The 15,753-nt window shown below is 48.3% G+C and overlaps 2 protein-coding genes across 2 annotated transcripts; one reads left to right on the top strand and one right to left on the bottom strand.

Annotated features, from left to right (window-relative positions):
- Nucleotides 1–342: 342 nt before the first annotated feature.
- si:ch211-203d1.3 (protein phosphatase Slingshot homolog 3) lies at nt 343–13,710 on the top strand. Its single transcript, XM_047027252.1, has 17 exons — nt 343–514; nt 1,026–1,196; nt 2,843–2,880; nt 4,727–4,913; nt 5,322–5,437; nt 6,143–6,211; nt 7,628–7,693; nt 7,966–8,148; nt 8,331–8,424; nt 9,521–9,649; nt 10,094–10,140; nt 10,240–10,386; nt 10,603–10,803; nt 10,964–11,162; nt 11,255–11,359; nt 11,481–11,564; nt 11,671–13,710. The coding sequence occupies exons 2-17, from the start codon at nt 1,149–1,151 to the stop codon at nt 11,860–11,862; spliced, it is 1,905 nt and encodes a 634-aa protein (XP_046883208.1). The 5' UTR covers nt 343–514; nt 1,026–1,148; the 3' UTR covers nt 11,863–13,710.
- Nucleotides 13,711–13,720: 10 nt separating this feature from the next.
- mrpl18 (mitochondrial ribosomal protein L18) lies at nt 13,721–15,668 on the bottom strand. The gene is made up of 4 exons (XM_047027504.1): nt 15,377–15,668; nt 15,032–15,203; nt 14,605–14,839; nt 13,721–14,119 (listed from the first exon to the last, which is right to left on the bottom strand). Exons 1-4 carry the CDS (start codon nt 15,477–15,479, stop codon nt 14,042–14,044), a joined length of 588 nt encoding a protein of 195 aa, XP_046883460.1. The 5' UTR covers nt 15,480–15,668; the 3' UTR covers nt 13,721–14,041.
- Nucleotides 15,669–15,753: the final 85 nt, after the last annotated feature.

Below are 15,753 nucleotides of genomic sequence, written 5' to 3' on the forward strand. Positions count from 1 at the left end.
ATTTCGTGAAATAGTGAGTTTACAGCTGGCAATGTTTTCACCTTCATCAGAGAATGTCAGCTTTCATTCAGCTGTATACTTTTTTCAATAATACATTAGTCAGAAATTACGTTTAGATCATTTCTTACTACTTGTATGCAAGTTTCAGAAAGAACATGGAAACAAAATTACAGTATTACAGTAAGTGGAATTCCAGAGAGAACTGTCCAAGATTGTAATATAAGACACATTAAAAGGATCCACTGAAAATCAGTAAAACGCTTATTAGCTATTTCCCCTTTAAGAAAACCTCCCGTTCCTTGTAAGGGCATGTTTACATTCTTCGGCCGATCTTTTCCCTTCCTGGTTCCATGAAATACACTTGCAAACTCTCCTTTAATTTGATATTGGACCCGGTGTAGCCTAGCTAACGTTACTAGCACTGTGCACCGTCTAGCTTAGTCGGAGTGTCGCATGTCTTGCAGAACTGCTTGCGAGGAAATAATCAAAAAAGAAAAAGGGGACCAAGAGACAGGTACGTGGCAAGGAAACAAGCAATTGCCATCTGAACCAAATGTTCACACCGTTTTCTTTACCTTGAATTGATTAATGGGCTCTAGACATTATTAAACATTTGGCAATTCAACCTAAGACTGAGTGGCTAATTGCTAGCCAGCGTAACTTGCTAGTAGTGGCACTGTGCAACTGGCAGCAGGCTATTGTCAATGACTTACAAACGAAACAACACGACTATAGTCGCCCTATAGGGCAGTTCAGTTTTCTGTAACTGGGTTTCATGACTCTTTTGGCAGTTTGAAACGCCGATACGTCGCCCTCCTTTATGCGGACATATGTGTGTTGTGTTAACGTGTTTAGGTGGTGAGTGTGATGGCATGGCTGGAATGTTGCACGGTTTGAAACAGCGGTTTATGAACTCTTCCCCGTTTTGATGGCTTTGGTTTTAACGAGTTACAACGCGTGCTCTGTCGAAGGGCTGACTGTGGCGGTGGAGTGAGGTAGCTAATCATTTTTTCTCATATTTTTAGCTACCTACCACGCCCACTCGTCCACACTGGAGAGGGAACCCTACGGCTTTCACGCGGCCCTTCTGATCTGAGAGTTCGTACGCAGAACCCGCGAGGCAGCAGCCTGGGCAGGGGTCCCGTGCCATGGCTCTGTTGACACTGCATCGGTCACCGTCCATCATTACCACGCCGGTGGGTCTCATTCCGTCCTTTTTCACCACAACACAAAAACCTAAAACACTTTCAATACAGGTCCAGTGCTAGTGTGTTCACGAACAAATGACGCAGCCTGCAGCGCATACACTAAAAGGGAGAAAGAGATTTGATACAGTGACTACGCCTGTTGTAGCCGACCCATTATTCGGGAGGCTTTGAGCTGTGATGACGAGAGAACATCCGAAGCCCCAGGGGTGTCCGTGGGTATGGGGATTCTGCTGTTGACGTCATCAGCAGCACTACTCCCGTGTTCTTTACACCTCTCGGATTTTACCCTGCGTTCTGTGTTTGTCTTTGGCTACTGAGGTGGTGATTACATGGATTGGCAGTGGTGTGACAGCCCCAAGGCGAACTTGCAATAGATATCCCCACTGTGTGTCTGTTGTGTGTGTTGTGTGTTTCTAGAACACTGTAGGCTTGTGAATATTTGTACTGTGATGAATTGTACAACAGAAACCATTCTACCTCAACCCCTATCCCTCACTGGCCTTACACTGGCTGTGTTTCAGTTAATAACATTGGTATATAACACACACTCACACATATATATATATCCAAGTTTCACCGTTTCTTTATCTGTTCTTCCCTCTCATCCACTCTCTGTCTCTTTACTAAAAAACATTTCGAGCAAACGAATTTAGGCTCATTTAAAACTGTTTACGTCCGAGTTCTCTAAAAGGTATTTAATAAGACCAACACATCAGGCACCATTTTTTCCTCTTTCAGTTCCCAACTCAGCCAAGAGAAGTAGCTCGATGTCTGTCTCCTCTCCTCTACTATTTACTGGGCCAGCTACTCTGTTAACTCATGTTTCTCCCTCTCTCCTTCTTCAACCCTTCATTGCTCTGCTGCGCTTGTCCTCTTCCCACCCCTCTCCTCCTGTATATCTCTCTTGTCTCTGTCTGGACATGTCAGTTGCATAACAGGTAATGTTACTGTCTCAAATTCCCTCCACTAAACCACCACCACCACTACTACCTCACACATTCTTTCTCTATCTCTCTCTCTCTATTTCTTCTCCCTCGCTCTTTCTTTCTCACTCCCTCTGTCCCTCTTGTCATTCTCTCACTCTCTCTGTCATTTTCTCTCTGTGTTTGTCCATTCCTACCTACCTCTATCATTCTATTGTGTATTCTAGAAGTATTTTTGGCTCTCGGTTGATCTCTCTCTCTCCTCTCTCAACTCTCTCTCGCTGTCTCTCCCTCTCTCTGTCATTCTCTCTCTGTCCTCTCCCTCTCTTTTCCTCTTTGTCATTGCTCATTACTTTCCTTAGTAGTTTCCTCTGGCTCTTATCTCAGTTGCTGCACATTTCTCAATAACTTCATCATTCTTTCACATAGACAAACACGCGTGAACCGCCCCACACACAACCACAAACACACTTGAACCGCCCCACACACAACCACAAACACACGCATCCCCAGCTTGCATTAAATGCTCGTGGAATGTACTGTATTTGAGTTTTGCAGATATCAGTAATGCTGTCTAGGAAAACGAGGTTGGTCAAATAGCTACACCAGGTTGCTGTATCTTTGTGTTGTATGCTGTATGTTGCTGTAGCAGATGGATGAGAGTGTTGACTAATATGAATCACTAAAATATATTCATGTATTGTCTTGAAGGATGAAAGCATTCCAAGAAGAGGAAGACTTCAGAAAAGGTAGACTTCTCGCAGAAGTCTAGCTGAGATAAACATGTCCATGTCTTGTCTACATGGACAATTAACCAGAATATACAGTGCCCTCCAAAAGTATTGGAACAGTGAGGCGAATTCCTTTATTTTTGCTGTAGACTGAAAACATTTGGGCTTGACATCAAATAATGAACGTGAGACCAGAGATCAACGTTTCAGCTTTTATTTCCAGGTATTTACATCAGGATCTGATGCACAACTAAGAAAATATCACATTTTGTTTGAATCCACCCATTTGTCATGTGAGCAAAAGTATTGGAACAGATATACTTAAAACATATTTAAGTGAATAAGACTTAATATTTAGTTGCAAATCCTTTGCTTTCAATAACTGCAGCAAGTCTGTGACCCATTGACGTCACCAAACTTTTGCATTCTTCCTTTTTGATGCTTTCCCAGGCTTTCACTGCAGCCTCTTTCAGTTGTTGTTTGTTTTGTGGGGTTCCTCCCTTCAGTCTCCTCTTAAGCAGGTAAAATGCATGCTCTATAGGGTTTAAGTCTGGAGATTGACTTGGCCAGTCTAATACCTTCCATTTCTTGCCCCTGATGAACTCCTTTGTTGTTTTGGCAGTGTGTTTTGGGTCGTTATCTTGCTGCATGATGAAGGCTCTGCCAATCAGTTTGGTTGCATCTTTCCTTAAATTGGCAGACAAAATGTTTCTGTAGACTTCCGAGTTCATTTTGCTGCTGCCATCATGTGTTACATCCTCAATGAAGATTAATGAGCCCGTCCTAGAAGAAGCCATGCAAGCCCAAGCCATGACATTACCTCCACCGTGTTTCACAGATGAGCTTGTGTGTTTGGGATCATGAGCAGTTCCTTTCTTTCTCCAAACTTTAGCCTTTCCATCACTTTGGTAAAAGTTAATCTTTGTCTCATCAGTCCATAAAACTTTGTCCCAGAATTTTTGAGGTTCATCTCTGTACTTTTTGGCAAATTCCAGCCTGGCCTTCCTATTCTTCTTGCTAATGAGTGGTTTGCATCTTCTGGTGTAGCCCTTGTACTTTTGTTCATGAAGTCTTCTGCGAACAGTAGATATTGATACCTTCACTCCTGCCATCTGGAGGTTGTTGCTGATCTCACTAACAGTTGTTTTAGGGTCTTTCTTTACAGCTCTCACAATGTTTCTGTCATCAACTGCTGATGTTTTCCTTGGTCTACCTGTTCGACGTCTGTTACTTAGTACACCAGTAGTTTTCTTCTTCTTCAGGACATTCCAAATGGTTGTACTGGCTATGGCCAATGTTTCTGCAATGGCTCTGATTGATTTTCCATCTTCTCTAAGACTCACAATTGCTTGTTTTTCACCCAAAGACAGCGCTCCGGTTTTCATGTTGTTTTCACCTCTGAATACAGTCTGCATAGACAAAACCTATCTTACCCAATCTGAACCTGAGTGTAGACATTCAGTGGTATTTATTGATTGAATAATGTATGTAATAGGACACACCTGGGCAACAAAACACACCTGTCAGTCATATGTTCCAATACTTTTGCTCACGTGACAAATGGGTGGGTTCGAACAAAAAGGTGATATTTTCTAATTTGTGCATCAGATCCTGATGTAAATACCTGGAAATAAAAGCTGAAACGTTGATCTCTGGTTTCACATTCATCGTTTGATGTCAAGCCCAAATGTTTTCAGTCTACAGCAAAAATAAAGGAATTGGCCTCACTGTTCCAATACTTTTGGAGGGCACTGTATATATAATATACTGTTTGTCAGAATAATATGTAAAATTGAAACATAATTTTATGTTCTTCTATAGTATTAGATGGTTCTAACTTCTGTCTTCCTCATTCCGAAAATAGAGAGAGCTTCCTTCTGGTTAAGGGTGCTGTCCTCCTATTGGAAGAAGGAGACAGGGAGGGGCCTAATGAGGAGACCTCACCCAATCAGGCGGAACCCCCCGAGGTGGGAGCCAGTGCTTCAGACCGGCAGCATTGCCACCTACATGCCATGGTGTCCCTGCTGAGACCAGAGGATAGCATCAAACTGGTGAGGCTTCCTCATCATCAGTTGTTGCATTGTTACACCTCTGCAGTGTTGACAGAGTTGTCGGCAATGTGTTGATAAAAATGCCTTTTTAGACTGAAGTGACTCCCTCTACTCTGTGTTTTGGCTCTCTCCCCGATTTCGTTTTTGTCCTCCACATATCTTCCTCCAATCTTATCACCCCCTCCACTTCCTTCATCTTGAATCTCCGTCACTATGACCTTATTCCTTCTCCCCTCCCCTCCTCTCTCTGTCACCCTCCCTCCCTTCTCTCCCTTCTCTCTCGTCCTCTCCCTCTCACTCTTTCCCTCCTCTAAACCACTGCCACTACCTCACCCATTCCTCTGTGTCTCTCTCTCCTCTCTCTCTCTCTCCCCTCTCTCTCTGGCTCCTTGTCGCCATGCCTCCCAGGCGGTGAAGTTGGAGTCGGTGAGTCCGGTCAGGGTGAGGTACCTGATTGTGGTCTCCACCCTGGGGAACAAGCAGGAGAGTGTTCTGTTGGGAATGGACTTCCCCAACAGTGACAGGTGAGAAGGGAGAGGAGGATGTGGAGAGGAGGAGCACAGAGAGGAGGAGCACAGAGAGGAGGAGCAGGGAGAGGAGGAGCAGAGAGAGGAGGAGCAGAGAGAGGAGGAGCAGGGAGAGGAGGAGCAGGGGGAGGAGGAGCAGGGAGAGGAGGAGCACAGAGAGGAGGAGCAGGGAGAGGAGGAGCAGGGAGAGGAGGAGCACAGAGAGGAGGAGCAGGGAGAGGAGGAGCAGGGAGAGGAGGAGCACAGAGAGGAGGAGCACAGAGAGGAGGAGCACAGAGGAGGAGCAGAGAGAGGAGGAGCAGGGAGAGGAGGAGCACAGAGGAGGAGCAGAGAGAGGAGGAGCAGGGAAAGGAGGAGCAGGGAGAGGAGGAGCAGAGAGAGGAGGAGCAGAGAGAGGAGGAGCAGGGAGAGGAGGAGCAGGGAGAGGAGGAGCAGGGAGAGGAGGAACAGAGAGAGGAGGAGCAGGGAGAGGAGGAGCAGGGAGAGGAGAAAGGAGATTGGCGAGGGGGAGACGAGGACAAGGAGAGAGGAGGAGGTAAGAGGGTAGAGAGTACGGAAGAGGACATAGGAAAGGAAAAGGAGGGAAGAAGGGGAGGAGATGGAAGGAAAAGGAGCATGAAGATGAGGTAAAATAGGGAACTGCACGTCCTTATCAAAATATTTGTGTTTTTTTTCTCTCGTGTCTCTCTCCCTCCCTCTTAGCGACCAGTGCACCATAGGCCTCGTCCTACCAGTATGGAGCGACACACAAGTATACCTGGACGGCGATGGGTAAGTAGAGGTATAGAAAGATGGAGAGGTCAAACGAAAGATACACGAGAAGGAGGAAGTAGCCGGGCCTGTTCTTCTGTCATGTTTGTGTCCTGGAGTCTAGCCAGAGACAATATACTCAAGATACTCATCATCTCGCTGTTTATCTAATCAAGTCGTACCACTGAGTTCTGTCTGTGTTGGAGCCTACTGTACGTCACCTCCTTGGATAAACATCAAACAGCATGTGAATTTGCTATTCATTCACCCAATGACCAACCTAACAACATATTCAAGCCAGAGGCTTTAGATTTGATGGGAGGGCATTTGGCAGGGCAGGGCAGTCACCAGGGTTCTGGTGTTGACTGTAGTAGTCTGCAGTGTCGTAAAGGCTCGTTACAAAAGGACGACTGGGGAGAAATACTTGAGTCATGGGCAGACTGGAAGGGTATGGGATTTGTCAGTATGATCCTTGATCCAGGTCGGGCCTTGTTTTTTTCCGTCAAGGAAAGCAGATCGAGAGCCTCGGGAACTTTCAGAAACGTTAGCGGGGGAGGTTTGTTTCGGAGGGTGAGAGTTAGGCTCGGGTTCGTTTGTTTCGGAAGGTGAGAGTTAGGCTCGGGTTCGTTTGTTTCGGAGGGTTAGAGTTAGCCTCGGGCTCGTTTGTTTTGGAGGGTTAGTTAGCCTCGGGCTCGTTTGTTTCGGAGGGTGAGAGTTAGGCTTGGGTTCGTTTGTTTCAGAGGGTGAGAGTTAGGTTTGGGTTCGTTTGTTTCGGAGGGTTAGAGTTAGCCTCGGGTTCGTTTGTTTCGGAGGGGTCTCGTCTGAGCTTTTGATTCTGTGAGTGAGGCTGAGGAGGACATTGTGTTCCCCAGGGGTTGAGGTGAGGGCTAACTGCGTTAGCTCTCGTGACGTTGGGTTCCCTGTGGTGGCATCCGCGTGAGACCCAGCTCACGTGGAGGTCATGGGGCTCACATGCTGCCCTCGTTCGATACCCAACCCCTTTGATCTGCAGCCATGTCGCACACCCTCACACACACCCACACACCATCAACCTCCCACACCGACACGCACCCGTGCTGCCACCAACAGGGTTGGTGTGCGCCCGCCAGAATCTGTCTGCAAAGCTGGCTCGCGCCTCCCAATGGCACGAAGCGCGTCTCTTCTTTCTCCGTCGCGCTCGCTCGCTCTCTTTCTCACACTCTCCTCCCTCTCCCTTGCGTTCCTCCTCACGTTATTTTCACTTTCGTGTTTCTCTCCCCTTTTTTTTCTTCCTATTACACCTATTTTCTTCCCTTCTCTCTGTCACTCTCTATTTTGCTCTATCTTTCTCTCTCTTTGTGGTGTAACTGGTGGTTAGCTGGTAGTTTGAATTGCCCAAAAAAGATATATTTGAAGTCAAAAGTCTCTCTGTGTGTGTGTTTCTCTCTCTCTCTCCAGAGGGTTCAGTGTGACGTCAGCAGAACACACCAAGATCTTCAAGCCCGTGTCCATACAGACCATGTGGTGAGTTGGGACCCGGCAGACACGCACAGCTCACCTCCACCGCTTCCTCCTCCAGCCCCGCCCCCCTACAGGACGAACCCCACCAATCAGGCGACCCCGTTCGCGTCCGCGCGTCCATCGGGCTTCGTCAGCTCGGCAGTCTTTACAGGGGTCTCCTATGGATAACCCAGGGGTCGTAGGGCGGGGGCACCAGACGAGCTCAGTTGAACCCAGATGGTGTGTTTATCAGTGTGTGTGTGTGTGTGTGTGTGTGTGTGTGTGGTGGGGGGCAGGTCGGTGCTGCAGGCGCTGCATGGCTGCTGTGAGCGAGCCGTGAAGGGGGCGGTGATCCCTGGCTGTGGGCTGGACTGGGCCAAACACTACCAGCTGCACGTGGAGTCAGACCGCCTCTGCCTCAACGAGTGGGGGGCCATGACCGACCTGGAGTCCGTCCGGAGGGACAGCGCCGGGCCCAGGTGAGGGGGGGCGCTGGGGGGGGCACCAAGGGCCGTTCGTATTCAAGGTCGCGAAAGGTCATTCGCCCAGCCAGCTGTGTCACTGTCTGAGCCCCCTTGCTTACCCCCTTTCTTTCTCTCCTCCCCACACCCTCACCCCTGTCTCTCACACACTGCACACACACACCTGTGTCTGTGTACAGCTCGTCAGACCGAGTGTCGGTGGAGAGGCAGATCAAGGATGAGCTGAGAGCCATCATGAGGACAGAGGACCTGGAGAGTATCACCTCCAAACAGGTAAACACGTGAACACGTCCCTCAGAGACTGAGGGAGGGAGGGACGGGACACAGAGAGCCCCTGTGCAAGGAATGAGGAGAGGGACGAGTGGAGAGGGGGATGACAGAGAGAGAGAGAGAGAGAGAGAGAGAGAGAGAGAGAGAGAGAGAGATGGTGAACAGAGCCAGTGTGAAAGAGATGAGGAAAGGGAATAGTGGGGAGAGGGATGGCAGATGGATGGAGAGAAAGAGATTCTAGTGGGAAATCAGAGAGAGGGATGACAGAGAGAGAGAGAGAGAGAGAGAGAGAGAGAGAGAGATGGTGAACAGAGCCAGTGTGAAAGAGATGAGGAGAGGGACGAGTGGAGAGGGGAATGACAGAGAGAGAGAGAGAGAGAGAGAGAGAGAGATGGTGAACAGAGCCAGTGTGAAAGAGATGAGGAGAGGGACGAGTGGAGAGGGGGATGACAGAGAGAGAGAGAGAGAGAGAGAGATGGTGAACAGAGCCAGTGTGAAAGAGATGAGGAGAGGGACGAGTGGGGAGAGGGATGGCAGATGGATGGAGAGAAAGAGATTCTAGTGGGAAATCAGAGAGAGGGATGACAGAGAGAGACACAGCGTTCAGTCACCCCCCTACTGGCTACCCATCACGGCCCGCATCAGATTCAAGACCATGGTACTGACCTTCCGAGCGGTAAACGGGACTGCACCTGTCCCCATCCAGTCTAGTCGTCCAGCCTTACACCCCCACCCGCCACCTACGGTCTTCTTCTGACTACCGTCTGGTGGTCCCACCTCTCAAGAGCTCTTCTCCTGTCTGGCCGCCCAATGGTGGAATCACCTACCCACCTCCATCAGAGACACTGACTGTCTCCCCACCTTCAAGAAAAGGCTAAAGGCGCACTTGTTCCGGGAGTGCAATGCCGTGCAACAACAAAGGATAATGTTGTATTGTAATTACACGTGTAACTACATGCTCCTCTGGTTCTATCCATTGGCATTTATTTGCTTTTCACAATGTATGCTTCATGTTTTGGCCGCCCGCAATTTTTTGGGGCGTTGTTTCGTTGTTTATGGTCATTGACCTTTGCACTTTTTCGTGTGTGTGTGTGTGCAGGTGCGCAGCTCCCTGGAGACTCGACTCGGCCTCGACATGAAGAACTACAAGGAGTACATCGACAACGAGATGATGGTTACCATGGCGCAGATGGACAAACCCTCCAAGATCTTTGACTATCTCTACCTGGTGAGTGAAGCCTTCACTTCCTGCAGTGAAAGGACAGCTTCCTGTTAGGACTCTGATAATATTAAGATAGGGGGAGAGAGGCCTTCTGGTTATGCCATTCCGTTATTTATATAAAAACAAAACATTACAATATTTACACCATTAAATTAAGTATAAGCGCTACAGCTAAATAAAGAAAATTTGACCGAATAGATGACAAAGAACATTTTGATGTTTTGCTTTAGCCTTCACAACCCAAGTCTCAGATTCTAAACAGTCTCATTTTAAACCAGTCTCAAAATATATTTCACTGACAGCCAGGGGAGTAGACAGGAAGTGTGCCGTGGGCCAAGACGAGGTCATGAGACTGTTACTTCCTCTTTGCCAGAGCTCTTTGTTGGCAGTTTATTGACAGATGGCACCGCCTCCTTCAGAATCCTGTCTCAAGGCTCTTTCTGCTTTCAGGGCTCCGAATGGAACGCGGCTAACTTTGAGGAGTTGCAGAAGAACAAGTGAGTGTCGTTGGTTTCGGTGGTGTGTGCGCGTGCGTGCGTGCGTGATTGCCGATTGTTTGTCCGCGTGGCCAGCCGCTAACCCCTCTGTCGCCGCAGCGTGGGCTACATCCTGAACGTGACGCGGGAGATTGACAACTTCTACCCCGAGGCCTTCACCTACATGAACATCCGTGTGTACGACGTGGAGGCCACGGACCTGCTGCCCCACTGGAAGGACACCAACACCTTCATCAACACCGCCAGGTCACCTCCCCTTCCTCCTCCTCCTCTCCCCTCTGACCTGCTTCGTAACGGGCCCAATGAGGGGACCCCCATGTATAATCAACCCATTGGAGATATGTCGGCCTCCGCCTGTTGTGATTTTGACTGCTGCGCTTCCCTCTCGCCGCTACAGCTCTCTCGCGGTCAGCTCTCTCGTTGTCATGACGTTCCCCCCCCCCCCCCCCCCGCCCCCTGCAGGCAGAGCGGCCAGGCCGTGCTGGTCCACTGCAAGATGGGCGTGTCTCGCTCGGCGTCCACGGTGATCGCCTACGCCATGAAGCTGCACCAGTGGCCCCTGGACGTGGCGCTGGCGTACGTGCGAGACCGCCGGCCCATCGTGCACCCCAACGACGGCTTCACCAAGCAGCTCCACACCTACGACGGCATCCTCAAAGCCAGGTCAGGACTGGGGGGGGGGGGGCTGGAGGTGTGTGTGTGTTTGGGGGGGGGGGGGGGATGGGTGTGTGGATGAGGTGTGTGTATATATGTATGTACCCGTTTGTGTGTGTGTGTCTTCCAAGACCTGATGGTGTGTGTTCTTTGCTCCCCCTTCCTGCAGCCAGCAGCGCCACAGCCTCCTCTGGAGGAGGAAGTCCCGAGACCAGAGGAGGCTGTCGCTGCACAAGAACGAACAGGGGGAGGGGGAGAGCGAGAGCGAGGAGGGGGAGGAGGAGGAGGAGGAGGATCTGGAGGGAGAAGGAGGAGAGTTGGAGAGTTCAGATGAAGCAGACGAGGATGACGAAGGGCAAGGGGAGGAGGTAACAGGAAATTAAAAGATCTTGCGATGTGATGATTTTTCATTCGACAGGAATGAGGTCTCTCACACGCCTTGTTCCCTTGTCTCGCCCAGGTGTTCGTCCGAGATTCCGCTCCCCAGTCCGGGCCCGGCGAGAACGCTCCGCCTCCTGAATCGTCCCCAGCCAATCCCACCATCACTATTCAGGACAGCGACAAGGTAGCCAATGGGCAGCTTCGCTTCACACGAACCTGCTGAAAAGACCAGTAGCCATTACATTGTGTACTTTTATTTTATTTTTTTTACGTTTTCCCGCCTCTTTCTTTCTCCCTCGCTCCAGTTGTCTCGAAGTGGACGGATGAACCTCTTCTCTCTCATGCAGTCCATCAGCGAATGGGATGAAGAGGAGCGGGGGAATGAGCTGGTACGAGAGTCAAACTGACAGGGGATGGTTAACAGCCTACCTTTCACACCTGAATTGTAGAGGACGTGTCACCGATTATTCTCCGATTCCCCTTCCATTGTTTTAGTTGACTGCCTGTCATCGGAGGTCGCCGGGGCAACGGAGGCGGAGCCAGGGAAGAAGGGGTCTGATCCACCAGAGGGCGTGCGTAGACGTTTCACCTGAGCCGCGCAGCCAATCAGGCTCCAGGAAATCCGAGGAGGTGGGGCTTATAAAACCTGGGACGGGTGGAGAAGAGGAGGAGGAGGAGGAGCAGTAAAGAGAGGAGCAGGGCGACAGAGGAAAGGGTAGATTGTTGTAATTGAAAGCGGAGGAGAGACACTAAGAGGTTGTGCGGTCTAATGTATTCTGCCCTTATCACCCAAAGATATTACGACTTCATGTTTAACTACTTTAACTTCATAGTACATCTTAGCTATAGTCATATTTAAGCTTCATGCCTTTTTCACATCTTTTTGCACATTACGTTCCCTCAGATCGTTTTGGTTGTGATGTCAACCTAATATATGTTTCTACAGTATTATGACTCGAGAAAATGTACAACCAAAGCCTAGTATACACTTAGTTAGATATAGTGTCCATAGAAGGCAGACAAGTGGGTTTGTGTCTGTACTCTTGTAGGCTTTGTATATCAGCATCCCACCACATAGTTGTTCCTCCCTCTCTTCACCGCTTCTCAAATGGTTTATCGACAACTATGCAATTGTTATATTTCAGCGTCTATTTTACTCTGTGAATATGAAGCTATATGCTGCCAGATGGAGTGGTCACTTTACACATTTTAATTTCCCGTTTTCTTGTATTTTTCTTCTTAAATGCACATGACACAGGCTATATGTATTTTATCTTCCTATGTCATTCTGAGAACCCCAGTCAATATTTGTTCTGTTCGTTCACCTCGTTTTGTGTGTATTGCTTTATGATCAAATCTTGAATCATTACGTCATCAGTTGAAGCCTTATTAAAATAAGTGCTGAAATGAGTGAGAAACAGAAAATACCAAGTGACTTTAAAAGCTGCGCTTTGTGGACCAAGTTTGGACCTGTTAAATGGCACAAGACCAAAGGGTATGCCAATGTATCTTTTCCTGTGCCAATTAACTTTTTTGATTATATATAGACAAATATTATTAGTATATTTGGGCAAGATCCTGTTCACTCTCTTAAACATGATGGTTTTTTGTTGAGTTTATTTTTTTTTATCACTGATTTCATGTCATTTTGCTCAACCTTGCTTTTTCGAGTGCCTTCAATGTGGGACCACGGTTCCCAGGAACACCCTAAACCCTAATTATTGTATTCTATTTATAGTATTCCTTTGGCTGTTTCTCTATGAGGTGGTGGCTTTCCGTATCAATCACGGGTGTATTACTGTATGCGTTGAGTGCTGTTCATATTTAGGCGTGCTCAGGGCGTGGCTGGGGTTTGATGCAGTACGATGATAGTTTTCCTAAATGCATGGACTTTTGCATGTTTTAAGGTCCTTGCCATTGATGGCTGGAGTGCATGGCCTTTAGGCCTGTTTGGGATGTGCTGCATATATGCTTGTATATTAGTTCAGGGGTTAACGTGCAAACTTTCCAAATGTGTATGTTTGTGTGCATACAATGTGGACTGGGTTTAGGGAAAGGGGGGGGGGGGACCTGTTTATCAAGTAGTTCATAGAAACTCTTGGCAGATATTTTGTTTTTGGTTCTTTATGCTGGCATCCTCATTGATCCAGATATTTGTACGTTATGCTTTTGAACTTCTCTACGATGGAAAATACTCGTACATTCACTCATGAAATATAGCACTTGTCTGCATCTATCGGAACTCAATCGGAAGATGTGTTGGCAGCCCACACAAATTCAACGGACGTCTCGATGTTTGAGCCAAGCTTTTAATCTCTGGACGGATCTGAAACTGGGTAGCCTTGATTGACACAAAGACGACGACCCACCGCCTGAGCCGTATCACCTGCTGTATCGCCATCACGGTCTACACTCGTCTACGCGTCACCTGTGAAGCTCTGGGGAGCCGGTGGTCGCACACTCCTTTGTTTTCCAAGCCTGCGTGGTTTACAGTGTGTGTGAAAGATCGATCAATAAAGGATGACATTGAAACGACACGGCCATGTTCGTCTGTCTGCTTCTTTATTGACGTTTCATATCGACATAAATATAAAATATTGGTACACTTGATGAGGAGGGGGTTGCATTTTGACGTCGCCAGCCGAGATGAAAACCACCGCTCACAAACCGTAATCCTGGCGAAGGCAGACCTCAGCCCCGCGCTGCTCTTGAGATGCGTCTTTCGAGTGTCGCCGAGCAGTGCTGAGTGTCTTTGACGTTCTGACGTTAAAGTGTGAAGCTATGTACAGACTACGTAGAAATATGTCCGTCTTCACAGATACAAGCACAAAGCACAGCCGCTCCTGAGGTTTGTGGGTCGTCGATATTATATCCCGATGTACTTCCTCCGTGGTTCGCTAAGCGTGACTCCTCCCTCTTTCATGGCTGTCCGGAAGGACTGAACCTGGAGCAGAGAGACGGATTTACACATAGGACCCTCACCCTGTCTTAACATTACTGCAAACGGAAATAACGTTGTCAATGCCTTCAGACGCTACACTCGACGTGAATATTAATGATAGCAGTCCAGGTCGGCCAACTACTAGCCTGGTAAGGCAGACCATTACGCCAACTGGTGTGGTTATGTGAGCTCATGAGGTTGGGATGGTTACACTATATCTATGAGTGTAGCACACAGAATAGGGGGTCAGATGGCTGAGCGGTTAGGGAGTCAGGCTATTGATCAGAAGGTTGTTGGTTCGATTCCCGGCCATGCCAAATGACGTTGTGTGCTTGGGCACTTCACCCTACTTGCCTCGGGGAGAATGTCCCTGTACTTACTGTAAGTCGCTCTGGATAAGAGCGTCTGCTAAATGACTAAATGTAAATGAATAAACCCAGAGTGGGTAACCATTGTCTCTCTGGATCTCTTCTCCTTCCTGTACTCACAGCATTGGAGCGGTACTGCCAGGGGATGGCTCTGTAGACCATCCTGGTGATGCCAGCCTTTTGGCATCTCTGGGCCAAAACCTCGCCTACGGCCTGACACGCTGCCACACAGCGGGTGGAACCTAGCTCCCGCTTCAAGGCCCACTCCTGGGTGGAACACGTTAGAATAGGAACTTGAGAGTTGGAAGAGAACACCTCGGCTGTCACGTGGTGCTGGCTGCGAGAGAACACCAACCTGCGGAGAGGTAAGTGAGAAGGATGAGGAGGGTGAAGTGAGGGAGAAATGAAAGGGGATATGAAATGCGAATTAGACTTCCACTGGCAGCACTTACCCAGGGTACGTCGCGCATGCACAGATTTGACATTGCGAAAGTTAGCCTTGTAATAACCATGTCCACATTTCTCACACACACGTACACACACAAACCTGTGGTAAAATTCTCGATGGGGCCAAATCGTTTTCCATCCTCTGTCTTTGACCCCGAAAGCCATTAGCTCCAGGTTCCGCGGGTTTCTGTTAACGAATGTCGGGTTTACCGCTTCATTGTTGTCGGCTAGAGGCTCCGCAGGCTGTGGGGCCAGCTGGCTGAAACAACGGGCTGAGGTGCAGGTTGGGTTGTTATGAGACAGAGCAAGATAGGCTTTTACTTTAGCTAGCACCAACAATACATGCACCTACACCAACTACATAAATTAATAAAATATATATTTTTTAACAGTCATCACCTGTAGCCTAATCATGTTGTATATCAGACAACGTAACGTTTAGTACCTGATTTAACACTTAGGCTGGTTGTTGTCCCTAGAAGCCCGTATCGCTGTATTTGACCTAACACGGTCCGTAAATTTCGACATATTTCGCCCAAAACAGCCATTGCCTCTCGAGTGACCAACAATATTCTACGTTAATTATCAACCCTCGAGGATTATAATAAATAACAAAATGTGTTACATAGGACGTTCACGTTAGCATGTGTAAGGTTAGCGACATGTTTGACTTTCGGTCCACTTCCGTTGTCAACCGGAATAACATGTTTCTTAAAGTCCACCGACTAAAAGTGCACTGACTGATGCACCGAATGGCTGAACCAAAGATTCCTATTGAAATATTCTTACATCCATATATATCTATGCTCACTACGACCAGAC

The sequence above is a fragment of the Hypomesus transpacificus genome, chromosome 1, assembly GCF_021917145.1.
Source record: "Hypomesus transpacificus isolate Combined female chromosome 1, fHypTra1, whole genome shotgun sequence".
Taxonomy (NCBI): Eukaryota; Metazoa; Chordata; class Actinopteri; order Osmeriformes; family Osmeridae; genus Hypomesus; species Hypomesus transpacificus.